General features: G+C 29.1%; 1 protein-coding gene across 1 annotated transcript in view; it reads right to left on the reverse strand.

The window, feature by feature from the left end:
* Positions 1–8,141: 8,141 nt before the first annotated feature.
* LOC129965723 (heart- and neural crest derivatives-expressed protein 2-like) overlaps positions 8,142–19,407 on the reverse strand; it is a 45,901-nt gene continuing 34,635 nt past the window's right edge. The window contains exon 2 of the mRNA XM_056079849.1: positions 8,142–9,828. Coding sequence (XP_055935824.1) covers positions 9,724–9,828 — 105 coding nt within the window. The 3' untranslated portion in view covers positions 8,142–9,723. The remainder of the gene's footprint in view (positions 9,829–19,407) is intronic.

The raw sequence follows: 19,407 nt of genomic DNA on the forward strand, positions 1-19,407 counted from the left end.
AAAAAAAAAAAAAAAAAAAAAATTAAGAATTGCGTGTTTTTTCTCCTCTCAACAATATATTTCTTAACAATAAAAATTATAATTATATATTCAGTCTTAATTATACATCAGTCAGTAATTACACATTCAGTCTAATCATTAAATTAGAAGAAGAAAAAAAAGACGAGAATTGGGGGTTTTCTGTTTCTGTTTTTGTTTTTTATATGCTAAATTACCTTCTTTAAAATCAAACTCCTTTTTATTTCGAGTCTTGATTTGATATGGCTTCATCATACGTCCATTTTCGATTATTTCCCCCGCTTTCTTTTTTCGTTACTTTTTAAGAAAATTGCTTTTTGTTATGAACTTCGAACTTTCAAAATAATAATAAAAAAAAAAAAAAAATTCGATTTTCTGGCATTGGAATATAGCTTCATGCCTAAAATCGCAAAAAAAAAAAAAAAAAAAAAAAAACCAGACAGATTCATTAAGAGGCTAGATTTCCAAAACATAAGTTTTCAAGCATTTCATTCTATTAAGAAAGTGTATCTACTCAATAAAGAGGATATGTGCGAAATTTTTAAAACTTTAATGACGCGACTTGACGCGATTTGATGTTTAAAAGTACTTATTGAGAGAATTATGTACATCAAATCATGATTAAGTGATTTCATTGAAATGAAACGCAACAAACATTCCTGGAAAACCAGCTGGTCAAAATGGGCTAATAAATAAATACAAAACTCCAACATTTCTTGCTTTCTTTTGTTTAGTCTACGCATAGCTTCTTTCAGATTTGCCAAAGCAGTAAACATAGTGGGGTAAATACTAACGTTACTCTCCTGGGTGGCAAAGTATTTTATCACTCCCACATTTTCTTCAGGGAACAAATACCATAGTGGTTTACAATTACTCCTCCCCAAAGTATTATTTATTTGCTACCGAGATCTGCAGAGCGGCGATTAACTTGTCTTCAACAAGTCAAGCCATAAAATTGTCCGCGCATCAGAAGGCCAACACATGACTGAACTTACCGACCAACGAATGCGATCGCAGAGATTTCAGACTTCTGTGCAAAGGCTGGATCAGCTCAAGTCTGCACTATTATGTTGAAAAGTTGACCTTTCAACAGCTTTTTTCACACTAACAGAGGAAAACTTTTTCTTAAGGTGATAATTTCTTGTGTTTATACCATCAAATGCATTTTTTTTTTTTAGTGTTCTTGTCAATCGATGATTCTAGAAGAGTGAAAGGCTTAAAATGCTGCCGAAAGATTATTTAAATATTAAAATGTACATCTCATAGGAAAAAAAAATTATTAATGAATCATAATACAATTGGAGTAGATTTAACAAATCAGAACAAGGAAATACAAGGACACAGAAGAACAAAGAAAAAAATCAAGACAAATTTTAGTAAAAAAATGTTATGTTTTATAAAAAATAAATAAATAAAAATTAAAAATCACAAGTATTTTAAAATTAAAAAGAAATTAATACTGATCCATTATGTTGATAAATTTCAACAAGGAACAAAAGTTATGATTGCTTATCACAGAGATATTCCATAACAGCTAATGGTGGATTTTCGACGAGGCAGATTAGGCAGCTGCCTAAAGTTTCTTAGCTTAGATGGGGCCGCAAATAAGTCGATTAAAAGATTTAATAATTTTGGTTGCCAAATAAAAAAAAAATTATAACAGATACAAATTCTATTCATTATTAAATATTAGAATAATATTAAAACTCATCAAATTTAATTGATCAGGTCCTTATGTGTCTCATTGTCTTCTCTTAGTTATTAGAATATTAATAAACACTGAGCCTCCCCTCAATAGTACTATACACAAATGTAGATACTGGGTAGTCTAAAGTGATAATTGATAAATAAAACCTAATTCAGTTTCACAAAGTTAAAAAAATGAAAATGATTATCCTAAAATAAATTATTGTGATTCTAGAAATTTGCAGAAATGTAAAACTTATGAAAAGTAGGGTCACGTATTGTGCTTTGGCTAGGACAATAAAAAATCTAAATCTAGCACTGATAACAATTAAAAGCAGAAATAGGAAAATTATTGTCAAAATAAATAGCTGGGTAAATTTATATAATAAAAAGTAATAATAAATAATAAAAAGCTGGGTGCCATGCTCTCTGTTTTGATTGCAGTTTATGAAGTAGATGAAGGTGAGAGTTATGGATATAAAAATAATAGCCGGGAAAAAGCAATGAAATTTTTTAATGAATCGTTTTATTCTATTAGAAAAATGAAAAGGTAACCTAACCTGGATTATCTCAGGATTTAGGTAATCCATTTTAGTGTAGGTTTTTGCTAGATTTATTATGATTTGCTAGTTTTTAAGGCCATGAATCCCTGGATATCGCAACTAACATGTCACCTTGATACAATTTAAAAGTTTTCACATAATAGATTTTGAGGGAATTTTGGTGTGCAAAAGTATTTGTGAGTACATTTTGTATTTGATTACAAATTATTTGTGTGTATGTTTTGATATGTAACAGATAGCCTAATAATTTCCAGGAATTCAATCGACCAATGTTTGCACTTTTTAAGCCATGAAGCACTAAATATCCAGCGCTTCGATGAGTGCTTATATTTATATCAATTAACTTCCCAAGAGTAAACAGTTAACACTAGATCCACGCCTTCAAATTTAACTGTTAATTTATTGGCTTCAATTTTAAAATTGGTCTCTAGCTCAGGCTGCATATATACTTTAATAAAATCTTAATTTACTATGGTTAATTTCTCTTTTAATTCCAATGAAGTATTAGTTTCTTATAAGAATTTTACTAAAAATAAAATGAAAAGAATCTTGAGCGACAGGATTTTTTAAACTGCCTAATTCATGACTGCGTACACCTCAGGCTTCTCTATTTAATTTCACATTATAAACCCATAAAGTAATTAAAATCTTAATTTTTCGTAAAAATGGTATTAAAAATAGAACAGTAAGAAGAACCTTGTTGACAACAGGAAACTACCATTTACTTTCTAAGAATATCGCTGAGCAGTTAATCATACGGAAATCGTTTATGCAAGAAATTGATCACATGATTGAAAACTGACAAATTTGATCCTGTGCCAAAGCAAGCTTCTGATACGTTTCGCCTCCTCGAAGCAATAGCATACACAAAAGCAACCTCGCAGAAGAATCAAAACCTCTATGTGCTGAGTAATACACTTCGGGATCGTGCAGAGCATAAGAAAGGCATTATTCTTTGTTTACACTTTCAAACCAGCTAACTGCCTTGGTTACGTTAAGGCACTTCCTGCCAGGCGCCGTGATTTACATTTGCGTGATGGAAAGTTGGCAATAATAAAATGACTAGGAATAGAAACCGAAGATACAAAGCCTTGCCGATAGACGCAACGAGTTTCCTTTCCCCACGTCGTTTAACTCTTTGTAAAACAGCGGATCTGCCAAAGTATTGTTTGGTTTTGCAAAGGCCATAAACGAAGATGTAACAGACTCATCGTTTTTTTTTTTTATTATTATTATTCTTCTTCTGGAGATGAGTTAAATAAATTTGTGCTTACACTTCCTGACAGATCTATTAACATGCTAGACTGGCTATCTTTAAAGCAGACCGAAGACTGAGCTACTAACATGCTAGACTGGCTATCTCTAAAGCAGACCGGAGACTGAGAATGAAAGATAAAAATATTATAATACAAATAATCGTTTTTTTTAATTAAAATATATCTTAAACTTTTTTCAAAAAACCGCAATAATGTTATCTTCTTAAGACAAACAAATTAACATTTGTAATTTTACGAATAAAGGGAAGAAAAAAAAATTATTTATTGGTTTGTGGACAAAAATTTACATGCTTATAATAATGCAAGAATACAATCAGCCAGTAGCAAAATTTTGACCACTGGTTCGATTTCACCAATTTTTATTTCATATGACAGCTCATGATCCTTAGATATGTCATCAAGGATCTCCTATCCTTTCTTCACTTAGTATTTTCGAGACAGGCCGAATAAACACTATTTCCTTCTACATTTTTTATGGGAAAAAATTGCGACAGAGATCTTCAACCTGAACCACTTATTCGTTTTCACCAATTTTTATTCCATATGAACTCATGTCCTAAAATAGGTCATTAAAGGTCACCTGTCTCCCTTCGCTTAGCATTTTCGAGGAAAATCGAGAAACATAGTTATATTCAACATCGCCTATTAGGAAAAGCCACAACACAGTTGCCCACACACAACCATTGGTCCGATTTCTATAATTTTGGTTTCAAATTAAAGCTCATAACCTCTAGATATGCCCTCAATTTTCGCCTACCCCCAACATGCCCTTCCCTCCGATTTCAAGTAAAATCTCCAAAGTATTACTTTACAGAACCGGGAACCCCGTCATTTTTTTTACCTTTCAACAACCGTGTCAATTTCGGCTAATTTTATTTCATTTGAATCAAACATAAAAAAAAAGATATATTACAATTTGAAATATATTGTATTTTTAGAATCTCATGGTAGCACCACAATTAAAGCATTACGTATATAGTTCATAAAAAGAATATAAATCGGTACACAGAAAGAAAAGTTTGCAGCAGCCCTAAACTATTTTTTTTAATTACAGCCAGTCACCCTGTTACCACAGAACTAAGCCGTATAAACAGGAACAATTATGACTAGTTATTATGTTCATTAACTATCCAGCCTTTGAATAAGAGGACAAGAGACAACAAAATTTCAAAGAATCTTCAGACTTTTGGTATAAAACTAGAAATCTCTTCAATCATTTTCTTATGATTTTAAATTTTCAAGTTATTGTAATATTTAGTTAAAATCATCACTATCCGTAATGAATTTTCCTCTTATTTCAATGAGTTCGACACATTCTATTATGCAGTGCTGAACCGAACCTATTTCCGCACATATTCATCTGTTGTCTTGCATCCTTCCGAAGAAGTATTCAGGAAATCTTCCATGTCCCGATATAATTTGCACTATCATCTGTGAAATATTATTTTTATAATTTTCGGTTCCGGTATGAATTCATATGTTATGCGTCCTTTGCACGGCATTATCTATTTATCCTGCTATTGCATAGTCATCTCTCTTCTAATTTCCTTCTTTAACATTTGAAATGATTTTGGGACTACATTATCTGTTTGGTCTTTCTGTGTAGCCTTTTCTGCATCTTCATCTGCTCTCTCATTTCCGCATGCTCCAATGCGAGCCTTTATTTAGCTTCCTCAAGTTTTCTTTAATTTTCCAGCTTTCATAATTTTTGGTGTTCATGGACTCTAAACTAAATACTTGGAAAAGTTTACAGAATACGCCAAAATGAACGGAACGCTAATTTATTGTGAAGAGTAGCAAACAATGATATTTTCATCTCAGCCACACCATATTAATATACCTAAACATGTTCCGATGCGAGCCTTTATTTAGTTTAATCTAATCCATTTAATCTATTTAGCTTCCTCAAGTTTTCTTTAATTTTCCAGCTTTCATAATTTTTGGTGTTCATGGACTCTAAACTAAATACTTGGAAAAGTTTACAGAATACGCCAAAATGAACGGAACGCTAATTTATTGTGAAGAGTAGCAAACAATGATATTTTCATCTCAGCCACACCATATTAATATACCTAAACATGTTCCGATGCGAGCCGTTATTTAGTTTAATCTAATCCATTTAATCTATTTAGCTTCCTCAAGTTTTCTTTAATTTTCCAGCTTTCATAATTTTTGGTGTTTATGGACTCTAAATACTTGGAAAAGTGAACGAACGGAACTCTAATTTATTGTGAAGAGTAGCAAACAATGATCTTTTCATCTCAGCTACACCATATTAATATACCTAAACAAGTTTTGAATTTGAATCAGGAAAATTGTTACAATTTTTAACATTAAAAAATGTAAAATTCAATTACAGAGTGGCAGTTATTTGAACGGCAGTTTTGAGACACCTGAAAAAACGAAAGAAAATGCGCCTTTAACTTGTTTTAAATAACAAGTGTTATAACAGGTGAAAAAAATTATTATGACCAAAGCGCCTTTACTATTATTATCTGACAATATTTGTTAAAATATAATTTTGGGAAGGTGGTACCAGAAAACCTATGAGCTTGGACCTCTGTGATCACTAACTTTTTACTTTTAAAGTATCGACAATGGAGCTAAGAATCTGGTTAATGGACGGATCAAAATAAAATTACTTGAAGTGATTGTTTTGCTATGTGATGATCCGGAAAAACCTTAAAAATGAAGGAATTGATGGATAGTATCTTTGATATTTTTATGGAGTACTGTTGTACTTCGATATTATGTAAGGTTGCTTCATTTGTAAAATGCGTTGACACCAATATGGGTTCGTCTACTTCAACCAGTATAACCATGCTATATTATATGTTTCATGATTTTCCATAACTGATTGTTTGATATATTCTTTATTGAGAAAGTTGTACTCTTGTTTTAGTCTATTAAAGATAGACTTTATCATTTAAAACATCATAAAGCGAACAAGACGAAACCCGAGTTGATATAGAAATAAAATTATATAATTTTTTAAATCGTTTATATTTGAATGTTTGTAAATTTTATCAACATTTTATTATTCGTTATTTCTTTTTGGTGATCATCAGACAGATTGCAATAAGCAGTATCAAGGATTAATTGATTTCTTTCAATCATTTATTATTATTCTCATCAACAGCAACTTGATATAAAATTATGTGTTCGATATGCTTTCCTATTCATATATTAATAGCAAATGTGAGGATGGAATATTCCATGGAATATACATATTTGAATTTCATTATATACTTGCCGATTTTGGCATTTTTTAGCTACATGTTTTCGTAATGCCATACAGTATAGGTATCCTTGTATAAAATAATACTTACATAAATCGAATTGTAGAAGGGCCTTGTATAAGACGAATTCCTTTGAATATGGTTCGATATTCCGAACAGTAAAAAGTGAAAAAAAAAGTTTTTAAAATAATGAAAGTATGTATTGGAAAATACATCTGAAATATTCCAATATTATTTAAGGAAAGGTAACCCAGATAGCTTTCCTTAATACGGTAAATTCCAGGAAAATGTGTACAGAAAGCTATGTCTTTACTTTTGGAAGATTTTTTCCCCACAGAGGATGAGATGGAGCAATCTAAAAGAAGCACTTTTCTAGAATTTTTTGTCAAGTGTTTTTTTTTAAATAAGCTATTCTATTCTGATGTAAATTTCTATTTTACTTTTAAATCAATTTTTTATGCATTAATTCAGAACGTCAGTACTGTTTCTGTATATCTCTAGGCAAAAAGCGAGTTCCACGTTCACTTCTATCTGTTTTAGTAATCACATGGAATGAAGCATGGGCAAAAGCGGAAAGGTTTCCATATCTCAAAACAAAAACTCAAATATTTATTTGCGTATATCTCTTGTCATTACTGAAAACTAAGATATAAAGATTTTACTTATTTTCAGGTATTTTTCTGTGATATCTAATGAATTTTAGTTTCGTTCCTTTATTTCATCAGGTTTTTGTGTGTGTGTGTTATATGTTAAGAAAATGTTTCAAGATATTAATTGTAAAATATTTTTAAATGAAAAAATTGCTTATTTGTATAGTTCAGAGACTGCAGAACATGCTGAGTAGAATATTATATAAAATCTGACCAAAAAATGCATACAAGATTTTAATTTATGATAATTTTTGCAAGATTTTACCAAAATTTTGAACATGGAAAAAATGTCGTTTTAAAAATGAAAATTAGCGAATTATGCAAATATAAAAATGAAAATGACTTTTCAATAAATAATAATTTTCGCCAAAAATGAACTTTTTTAATAGTTAGTCATAATACTTAAACCCTGATATTTAAGAGTGTCATTGTGATTACTGTAATTCAAAAATGTTGGTTGTTTTATTTTCAATTACATTAATTTTCATTTCCTTAATAGTATTATAGAATTTCCGTTAGAAAACTTTTGATATCTAAAATAAAATTTATTTGGAAGGAAGTGTTATTTGAAAATGAAACATAAAAGCAGATACCATTAAAATTTTTATTTCAATACTTTTCAATGACTCAAAAATAATATACATTCATTTAATTCTTTGGCATAAAAGTTCTTTTCGATTGCAAAATCTTTGGGAATAAGCACCATAAAATGACGATATGAAAACAAACTATAACATCGATCTTTAAAATATAATAACTTAAAATAATAAGACACAAACAATTCATGAAAAAAATATTTGATCATTGATAATTATCATACGGTATCACATATATTTTTAATTATTAATATCCATTCTTATTCATTTTGAAACGACATTTAAGGCACTCACAAATATGAAACATTTTTTTATACTTCATACATATCTATCTATATATATATATCAATTTTTAAGAAAGATTTTTATATAAATACATCATTTCTAATTCATTTTTACATTAATAAAAAACCATTGACTTCCAATACGAGTAAAAATTCAGTACCATGGAAAATCAGTTAACTTCCATATAGAAGTAATATATAATCAGTATACAATTTCTTAAAAATTTAGATAAGAACGTATTACATATTGCACAATTATATTGCACTAGAAAGTAGAAATTTTCCAAATGGCTGTGTTAACGAACTGATATTTTAAATATACAAAAATTGAACTTCGATTTTATTGTAAGTTGAACATTCTTTTAGAATGCTAAAATGACTATAATGGAAAGTTCAGAAACATAATTCGGATAAAGCAAAATATATTGTAAATTTAATCAGAAATAATTTACGTCAATAAATTCAATAATGAAAAGATAATAGAGAATTTACCTAAATTCATTATATATCAATTGGGTTCAAATATGTACATTTAAGAGATCAATTTACAGTACACTCCCGATTATCCGCGGAATTGGGTGGCGCGGCCGCCGCGGATAACAAAAATCTCGGATAATCCGAAAAAAGCTAAAAACGGGTATAGCAAAAAAGAAAACAGTCATTCCAACTTTGAAAAAACGTAAAATAAACAGCAGGAAATGTTTAACTAACGCTTAATATTTTAGTATATCACTCAAAACGAACCTAAAATGCATTTTGTTAATGAAAACAGAAAAGTGCTTAGTATTTACGAGATGCGTCAAGGATACACAGAAAAATTAATACATATGTACTGTTTTAATACTGTAATGTATTGTGTAATTACAAAAGCATAACTGTAAAACTGCCCCTTTTTGAAAAAATCAGTCTAAAAAAAAAAAAAAAAAAAACTTTGTGCGGCAGGCACGGATAACCCGCCCGCGGATAATCGGGAGTCTACTGTATTTGTTATTTTAACACCGTATGTACAAAAAGTAATCCCTTAAAAATAATCAAAACTGAATTTATTTTACTCACAACCGTTCTATTAATACTTCATAATATATAAAGAGGAGTTTTGCGGCAAATAATTAAAACGAATGACATTAAAAAAAAAGAAAAGAAATGCTCAATTCATTTGATTTGTGCACAGTAATTTGCAAACACCATTTCTGTGGACTTAATTAACATACAATGAAAATCTGTTCATAACTGAATCAGCACAAACACACGATAGCTGCGTAATACAAACTCTTGAATCTTTGCTGCTACTTCGAGGACTGCAACAGTTCATCGCACTCGGACACTCTACACTTTGATTGTATTTCAACAACTAGACTTAGTTAGTCTCTAAAATTTCAGAAAGTTCATTCTAGTGGAAGTCGATTCGGATCACGTGGGATTTTCCTGCTTCAATTCCAAGGCCCAGACATGTTCCGGCCAGCCCGTCCTTCCGCTGGTTTTTCTGATTTTTGCATTGCTCATCATTTGAGAAACCTAATGGAAGAAAAAAAAATTATAATTGTGATACAAGAAAGACATTTCTAGATTATTTTTATCATAGCGGTCTTATCACGATCAGAATTGGATAACAAGGAGTAACATGGTGATAAGGAATAACAAGGAATTGATACAAGTTCAATTTCACATAGTTATTAAGGAATCTTATTGATATGACTGATATCAGGATGAGTTTAGCATACAATTTTTAATGCATTTATATATGGATTTAAAAGTTGGAAAAAACGATGACAATTTTCGGGATTCCAATTGGAAAACAAGGAGTAACATGATGATAAGGAATAACAAGGAATTGATACAAGCTCAATTTTAAATAGTTATTAAGGTTCTCTTATTGATATGACTGAAATCAGAATGACTTTAGCATACAATTTTTAATGCATTTATATATAAATTTAAAAGTTGAAAAAACGATGACAATTTTTGAGATCCCTATCGGATCATATAAGAAATAGAAATCATAGAGGCATCATGTAAGTCATGAAACCCTTATCTCTGACAATAATACAGATAAAATTTCAGGAAAATGAATGCATCTGTTTGCGTGGGTGGTGTTCTAAAGGTAAAATTATTTGACTTAGATTAGAATGATGAGAAAAAGAAGAGAAACAGATAGGCAGTAAATATAAAAGGGTAAAACAAACTAGTTATTACATTTCTTAAAATATGCTCCATGATATTTTTTATGAAGGAAAAAAAATCAAAGTATTATTTCTAAAGAATTTATTCAATTCACTGTGTCCAAAAAATATGAAGATAGCCTATTTTACGAATTATCTGCGATACTATCTAAATAAACATTAAAATCATCAAGCTAATATTCTATATTCTGAGTGAATCTATGTGTATTATAAATAAACTAATCTATCAATATTCTATATGAGCAAATCTATCTATTCTTTTAAATATGCAAATTTTATTCTATATTTTAAATAAACTAGTCTATCTATTTCTAAATAAACTAATTCTATCTATTCTGAGCTATGTATATTCTAAAATTTATTATATATGACATTTGTAATAAAAGTTCTTCGGTTCAATTTTATTTTGGGAATAGATAAGAAAAGAAAAAGAAAATCCGGCCGATAACCTTCAACATTTTTTTTTCTTTCTTTTCTTTTTTTCCCCCTAAAACTCTTGTCTCACTAATATCAGAAGAAAAAAAAAACCTTTTCGGCGTCTTTTACTTTCTTTTGATTTGTGAAAATGGAGACTTCTTTATTACATGTCACTGAAAAAACAGAAAAAGAGAGAAAAAGTTTAAGAGACGAAAAAAAAAAAAAAAGTTGATCAATGTTGACCGAAAGTAACGGAAGAGAATACTTTTGAATGCATACAAAAAAAATTATGAATTTCGAATACATACAAGATATTTTTGTAACTCGCACCATTTCTAATGCATAAGACGTAAACAAAAAACCTTTATAATAAACACACTGACCATGCAAAGGAATTTAAGTAAAAACGGATTAACTTTAAATTATTTCTTCCCTTTTATCAATAGCGGGGGGAGGGGAGCAGAGTAACTTGAGAACGAAAGGCGCAGCTGCGAGCACGAAAACATCGCTTAAGAGAGGAGAGAAAAAAAAATCAGTTTTTAACATTTATTTCCTGCAAATACCTCTTCACGCACCGAAGGAAACGATGGCGTAATAAATTTACGCCGTTAATCATGTTGAATATAAAATGAAAATAATGTATAAATGCACATAAAATAAATTTATATATTCGGAAAAAAAATCCTATTGCCAACAAAAATTTTCGGTTAAAATAATTAAATAAAAATTAATTGACAAATATAATTATTAGAATACACTCGAGTTCTAAGTGACTGTACAACAATGCACTTAATTTTTCTTTACAGCTTTACAGATAAGATTTGAAAAATTAATACAGAAATAACTCAGTGTTTATATATATATATATATATAAAATAATATATTCATATAGAACATGAGAATTTCCTTAAGAAATTCTATTTCAGATTTGGAATTATGCACAAATAATTGATTATTTATTAAAATATTAACATTTTTGAAAAACTAGTTAAAAAAAGAACTGAGCTTCGAAGTCCTAAAAACAATCTCTGATAATTTTTTTATACATTTTCTTCCTTTTGCTTCATTTCCATCAATGCATTTTATATCTAATAATTCTCTGATGGTTTATTGTCATTTACCTTTAGGCATATGTACAACGAAATTATTATTCTCTTCTTTTAAGGTATTTTTATCAAATTATTCTTGAGTTTCAACATATAATTTAATTAATTTCTGTTTTAATTTCTTTTTAAAACATTCGTAGTACATAAACCACTAGCAATTTCATGAAATATGGAATTTTACATTGAACATCCTTTATCATCGATAAAAAAAATAATTAATAAACAAATAAATGAAAATAAAATATGATACAGGAAACAAAGAATCACAGTATACATCGCTTTTAACAAAAATTAATTATCTTATAAAACAAAATAAAATCTATTAACAAAATTCAATCACACATATTTTAGTTAATCACATTTAAAAGTAAAAAAAAAAAAAAATATATGATATAATGATTAAAAAGAAACTTTTGATTATATAGACATGTAAGAAACATTTCAATATGAAAACGAATCAATTACTGAAGTGCGAATCTAAAAGAAAAATTAATTCAGGGAAATTTTCAGATGTATTTGCCTACCTATCCTAACTTAATATTAACTTATCAATCAACATCCATGTATACTCGAGAATTTTGGAACAACTCGAGAATTTTGGAACAATCAGCGTATATTGTGAACACTTTCTCAAAAAGAATTACAATTATGCAGCACTGAGTTACTTTCTCAGTGATTTAAATATCTTTTGTTTAAATAAATAATCGATAAAACTTGGATATGTTGTTGTTCTTCATCCATATCCTAATTTAAAATTGTCAAACTTGCAATCCTCGCGGCCCAACAATTATAAAAGAAAAGTTTTAATAAGAATTTCGTATCTTTATTTCCAACCGTTTAACTTATCTCCTTGTATGCTTGCTGTACGTGAATCGAAATATCATATTTTGAAAATTTGCTATTACATATTTAGCCTTTTTCAAATTAAATTTGTCATTCATAGATGGTGCGGCTATTATTTTTGATTTAATGTCTTAAGTTAATCCATCAAATACTTCTTATATGAAAGATTTTTTTATTTATAAAGAATATTTTAAGATGCGTAATATCAAAACTTGGAGATAAGCACTTTTTAGACTATAAAAATGCATATGAATGATGTTATTTTCCACGCAAACCAAAGAAAATAACTGAAAAAGAAGTGTCAGTAATTTTGTGAAGTTATTCGAGTTTAAAAGGATGATTTCTCGTGTACGTAACAGCTTCTGAAATAAACTAATGATATCTTATTATTCCAAAATCATATAAATTCTATCGATATTTGTGGGGAGTATCAAATATATATGCATATCTGAATGGTGAAAAAAGTATACAAACTCATATTACATGATAGAATAAAATGCAATATTAACGCTGTAGAATAAGAAGAACATGACATGTCATAATATGAAGCGACATATATGAGAAGAAATTATAAAATATTTATTAAAAGGAATTCAAACGATAACACTGTTTATTTTGGGGGTTGATAATTAACAAATCACATTTTTTTTTTTACATTTCCGCCCTTTGGCAAAAAAAGGGAGCTGCACACATTTCGATCCACTTAGTGAATACGAAGCGCGAAGAAAGATGGTCCAGTGTTTAGAAGAGAGTTACCTAAATAACTGGGGTCGATGAAAAAGTGACGCCAATTAGAAAGAAGGGAACGACAGACACCAATTAGAAGATGAAAAAGGAATAGACTGCTCCGCAGGATCGAGTGATGAAAAGCGACACATTTTCCGAGTCACTCTTTTTTTTTTTTTTTTTTTTTTTTTTTTTTTTTTTACAGAAGGGGCAACGAAAGGAGGAAAAGTTCAGGACATTTTTTTTTTTTCCTTTCATTCAAAATACTGTGCTTTTCTTTGTTGATATTATAAAATTGTACGTGACGGGTTTTCAGAGCAGCTGAGAATTGCCGAGATCAAATATCTACCTCTTTTAGGGGAAGATGTATGATAGTGAAAAAAAATTATCAAATCAGAATTTCTTGCATTGGGTTATTTGATTGTTATGTGTTAACATAACAATCAAATAACCCAATGTGTGTTAACAATGTTATTCCGATTATGGCTTCCCAACAATTTATTTGATTGCGCATTCTCATGACAGTGGTGGATTTGAGGATTTTATGACTTTCGGCAAAATTACTATGAAGTCCCTCTTCTTATAGACTGTTATAATGTCTATCAACTGTTAATTCAGTTTCACATTTCACACAATAAATATCTTAATGAGTTATTTATTTTAATTATTCATTTATTATGAATCATGAAAACACAACATCCTCTTTACATAATCTTTTTACGCAAATGGTTTGTATTCATAAATATTTTAATGGCTTTATAAATATCATAATAACTAAGTAATTCATAATGAAACAGAAAAACAACGGACCTATCATACATGATAGAATGTTATGTTCCTGTTACATTATATAATATTTACAAATTTATTTATTTTGTAAGTAGGCCAATAACAACTTTTAACCAGTCTGCCTGTCTCTCTCTTGGTAGTTACGTAGTCGTATATTCACCACTGATTGGCTAGTATATATATGTATATTAAAATACAAATAGGTACAAATAATTTTACAAATTGTTGGGAAGTTTGTAAGTACAATTATCTCTACTTTTTGTAAAGATAATTTTACAAAACGTTTCCCTTATAGTTTAATTAAAATCAATTACTCCCAATGGTATCACCTGTTATTAATTATTTCGATGTTATCACCTAACTTATTAAGTTAGGTTAAATCAATTGAAATTTATCGTGACTGATTTCAACTACAATACATATTAGGATTATATGTTATGTATATTTTTAAAATTTTTCAGATATGGAAATCAAATTATACCAAACAAAGGAACATTCAGTAGAAACGAAAAACTAAGCTGAAAAAACATATAATTATGGTAACTTGTCTTTAATTGGGTTATATTTCACTACCTTCCTTGTAGACATATACTGTAACCAATTAAGTCACTTAATAGAACAGTCGTACTATAATATTTTTAATTTGTTATTTTGTTTTGTTATTTGTAAAACAGATATTTTATTAACAGAAAAAGTATTATATTTCTGTGATATAAACAAAAATTTCTTAGTTTGGAATTTTTACAACACATAAAAACACTATGGAAAAGTTGATAATTTGAACTTGCTCGAATCAAATTTTACACAACAGTTTACTTCAAAAATTATTTTAAAAATTTATATTTAACTCTTTTTTTAAAAAAAAAAAAATATCATCCGTTTCGTTCCATTAAAATTTTTAAATACCTACACTTACATACATTTCGAAAAATGATTCAATTTAAATCTGAATGTGATAAAAGAAATTATTTTTTGAATTAAATATGAAACAAAATGAATTAAAATAAATTCCTAAAAATTCTATATCTAGTTTCAATATATGAGATTTTTAATTACAAATTTTTACCACGGTAAAAAACAATTTTCATTCCAAAAAGTTTAAAATTAATATAACACAAATTTATGTAAAACCATTTACTGAAATACTATAACATCACGAATAAAGTTTTCAAATAATAAACGCCATTTTTTTTGATTTTATAAAACTAATTGATTTTATAATCCTTTATTTAATTAATTTTAAATTTATTTTCAGCTTCAATGCCGCATGCAACATAATTTATTTCATAGTTTTTATTTTTATCTTCTTAATCAATTTAATAGTTTTTTTTTTATTTCATATTGCAGATATTCATTAGAAATTTTGGAAGACACTGAACACGTTCAATTGAACAATGTTAGCATTTGAACAGTGAATTATATATTAGTTAGCACAGTGAATTATATATTAACTGAACATAAAGCGGTAGCTTCTTGTTACTTATTTGTATTCTCTTTTAGTTTTTCTTAATAAAGTGATTATTTTTTCCGCATACGAAGAGGAAGTAATACAAAGAGAAAGAGTAAAGTAAGGAGTCGTCAAAAAATTCAACCACCAGACTGACGAATCATTATGTTTCAAACATTCTTGAGTATGAAAAACACATTTTTGGATGTTTGTCTGTCTATGAACTCGATAATTCAAACACATTTTGAGATAGACAGATAAAATTTAAATATGGTTCTTACATCAAATATGTCGATTTTTATCAAATTATGATTGAAATCCATCCAGAGGAAGTCTGTATGTCTAATAGTATGCAGTCTAATATAAATTAACAAGATAACTTTAAAACAAAGAGAGTTTTATGGATAAATTATGTGCAAATATTTAACAACTAAAGCAAAAATTTATAACACATCTGAAATCAAACCCATCAAGGGGTTGACCGTTCTGTCGGTCGATATTTCCACAAGCATATAAACGCGATAATTCAAAAATGCAATGACTTAAAAAAGCATGAAACTTAGTGTCTGGATTTAAAGTCTAGAACTGCAGTTCTCTGACAAAGTTTGGCTTCAGTCGGTTCAGGAAAAAAGGCATCTAAAATGCACATTTAGTTTTTTAGTATCGGGATATTAAAAACACTTCAGCGATTAATCGCCAAGATGGCACGTTATTAGGTTTTTTCAGAACAATTATTTGTTTTTAGCACATGGTTAATAATACACAAGTGTACATTTATTAAAGACCAAGTAAAAATGTTTTGGGAAGAACACTCCTGTTTGTTTTATTTATGTTCAGTTTTTAAATGGAAACAGTTTTTCTACTCCAGCATGAGATATCGTTTAGATAAACAGGTACCATCGTTTTGATGAAATTAAATTTGTATCAGCTCCATTTGTCACGCATGCTTATTATCTGTTTAAAACGCTCAGTTAAAAAAATGCTAAAAACAGCCAAAATCGAGAATATTCTTTTTTCTTTCCATAGTATTATTAAACGTTATACCCAATTTCAAGTTGCAATTACCCAAGATAAATGAGGGAAATGATAGAATGAGCTCATGATGCACTAGATAATGTTTAATGCTCTATGATAAGAACTAATAAGCTTGGTTGGTTTAAAGATAAGAACCAAATAAGCTCCATGATAAATTTTCGTATACACAATACAACAGTTCGAGAAAATAAGTGATGCCATAATATAAACTGGCGACGACTATGACTATAACTTATAAACAGATATAATATGTGATGAAATCTATATATTTTTCTAGGAATTTTAAGAACTATTACACTCTTATTAGAGATATCATGTCACATTACAAGTAAATAAACCAGCCAGAAGGAATATACCGGAAGGAATAAGAGATTTACCGGAAAACACAATTCGTATATAATTTGTATATTATAAGCAATAAGAGAAATGTAGGTAAACATCATTTTTTTCCTCACTATTTATTTGTTTAAATGAACACAATTTCTCACTTGCTAATCCCTCCCTCTCTCAGAGATTTAAGGGTCAAAATCATTCATTAATTCAATATCCAGATGATGAACATAGAGCCAGATTTGTCGTCTACTTCTTTAAATTTTCACACCACACTAGCCTGAAGATACTATAATTCAAAGGATTTAATGCGAACTCAGTCCACCCCACCAAGTACATGGCGAATGTTGAATGGAACTACCCCCACCACCCCAGAGACTTAACGGTCAAAATCATTATTTAAATTTGTGTCCAGATGATAAGCATGATGCCTAACTTGCCACTCACCTCTTCAAACTTCCATGTCACACTAACTTGAAGATACTAGAATCCAAAGAATTTAATGCGAAGACAGTCCCACCTAACCAAGTAAATTACGGAAGTTAGATGAAGTCAGGTCTGGTATCATCACCTTCAGAATCATGAAATTTTCCAGAAAATTTTCACGTGCTAAGTACTTTTTTTGTTGCTGTTCCACATATCAAATATTTTATATAGAATTATTTTTTTCTAATTGCTTTTGAATTATATATTTACAAATTAACCCTTTCGTAGGCCTTGCGAAGATTATTTCCCATGTACATGATCTTAGAAAATTCACCTGTGGAAAGTGGAAAGCCCATCATAATGTATTGGATTTGCTATTATAACGATAGGAGCATTAATTCCCTTGCGCACTGCAACATGCTTCTCATATTTTCATGGCAAATAATCATCATTACATATTTTCATGATTGTAAATGGTTCCTTGGGAAGTATAAACGTTATATAAAACGTTAACATAAAAACGTTAACTTAAAATTCAGCAAAATAAAATATATTTCCTTAAATGTTATTGTTTAATTGTTAATAAAATATAAGAATCGGAGAAATTCAAAAGAGAAATAAATAGCCAACGAAAAGGTTAATAAGCATATGATTTTAGTTCTGTTCATAATACTTATTTTATCAACGTGATTGATTAAAGCTGTAATTTCAAAGTCCAGAATTCTTAATATAGAACATTAATACATTGCTTATGCAACACATTGAAAACACACCATACTTCTTTCTAATGCAAAACTCTTTACTTTTTCATGAATTGGAATATTCATGAAAAGCATATGATTAATTTAAAAGACAATTATCGCCGTTAATAAAATCGCTTTATATAAACTTCCCTCTTTTTTACGCATTTCTGTATATAAACATTTGCATTTATGTCTCATCAGTACACCTGACTGCCCATATTTCTTTCGGCAGCCGCTGGTTAGAATTAATTAGGTAGCAAAAGGCTGCTCTGAAGGGAAACGCTTCACCAAAAGCCACAAGCACAAGCTTAATGTCTGTCAATGCAGTTTGAAATGATCCCCTATTTCAAGTAAACAAATTTTAGATAAAAATAGTTTCTCTCTTTTCATTCTTCTTCTTTTTGTATTTTTAAATTCACAAGCTGCACATTAAACAAGATTTCCTGTAAAACACAGCGTGAAGATTATTTTAAAACTCCGCTTCTGGAGATAAGTGATGACAAATAAATGGGATTGCACTTCCTCCAGATAATGTCGAAAGCGTGTGCGTTATCTTTTAGACACTTTCCGAATATGCAAATTATGTTTATTTTTGTGGTTATTCTTAAAACCCATTAGCTCATGTTTACTATGATACGCAAAGAAGCAAGAATGATCAATACCGTTCTGAATGCTTCATTAAAACGGATATGGGATCGACATAATTTTAAGAAGAAAATTAGCCGTCTTCGGTGACTAGTTAACAACATAAACCATATTGGCAGTATTAATTTAGTTACATTAACCAATTTTGATGAGCTATATCTTATCATAGCAAATGAAATTAAAATTTCAAATTTTACTTGAATAATAAACAACATAAAATTTTGTATTGGTTAATTGTGCATGGAAAATGGTGAGTAAAATTGGTCCACTTGTTGAGGGGGCGGGAAGGGTTACGCCAAGCTCTTATTTTGAGATATCTGTAGAAAATGGAAGGAGTAAAAAGACAGTCATTGATAGAGTATCTAAAGGAAATAAGATTTAATAGAAAATAAAAATTGTGAAAATAA

The sequence above is a fragment of the Argiope bruennichi genome, chromosome 1, assembly GCF_947563725.1.
Source record: "Argiope bruennichi chromosome 1, qqArgBrue1.1, whole genome shotgun sequence".
In the NCBI taxonomy this organism is placed as follows: domain Eukaryota; kingdom Metazoa; phylum Arthropoda; class Arachnida; order Araneae; family Araneidae; genus Argiope; species Argiope bruennichi.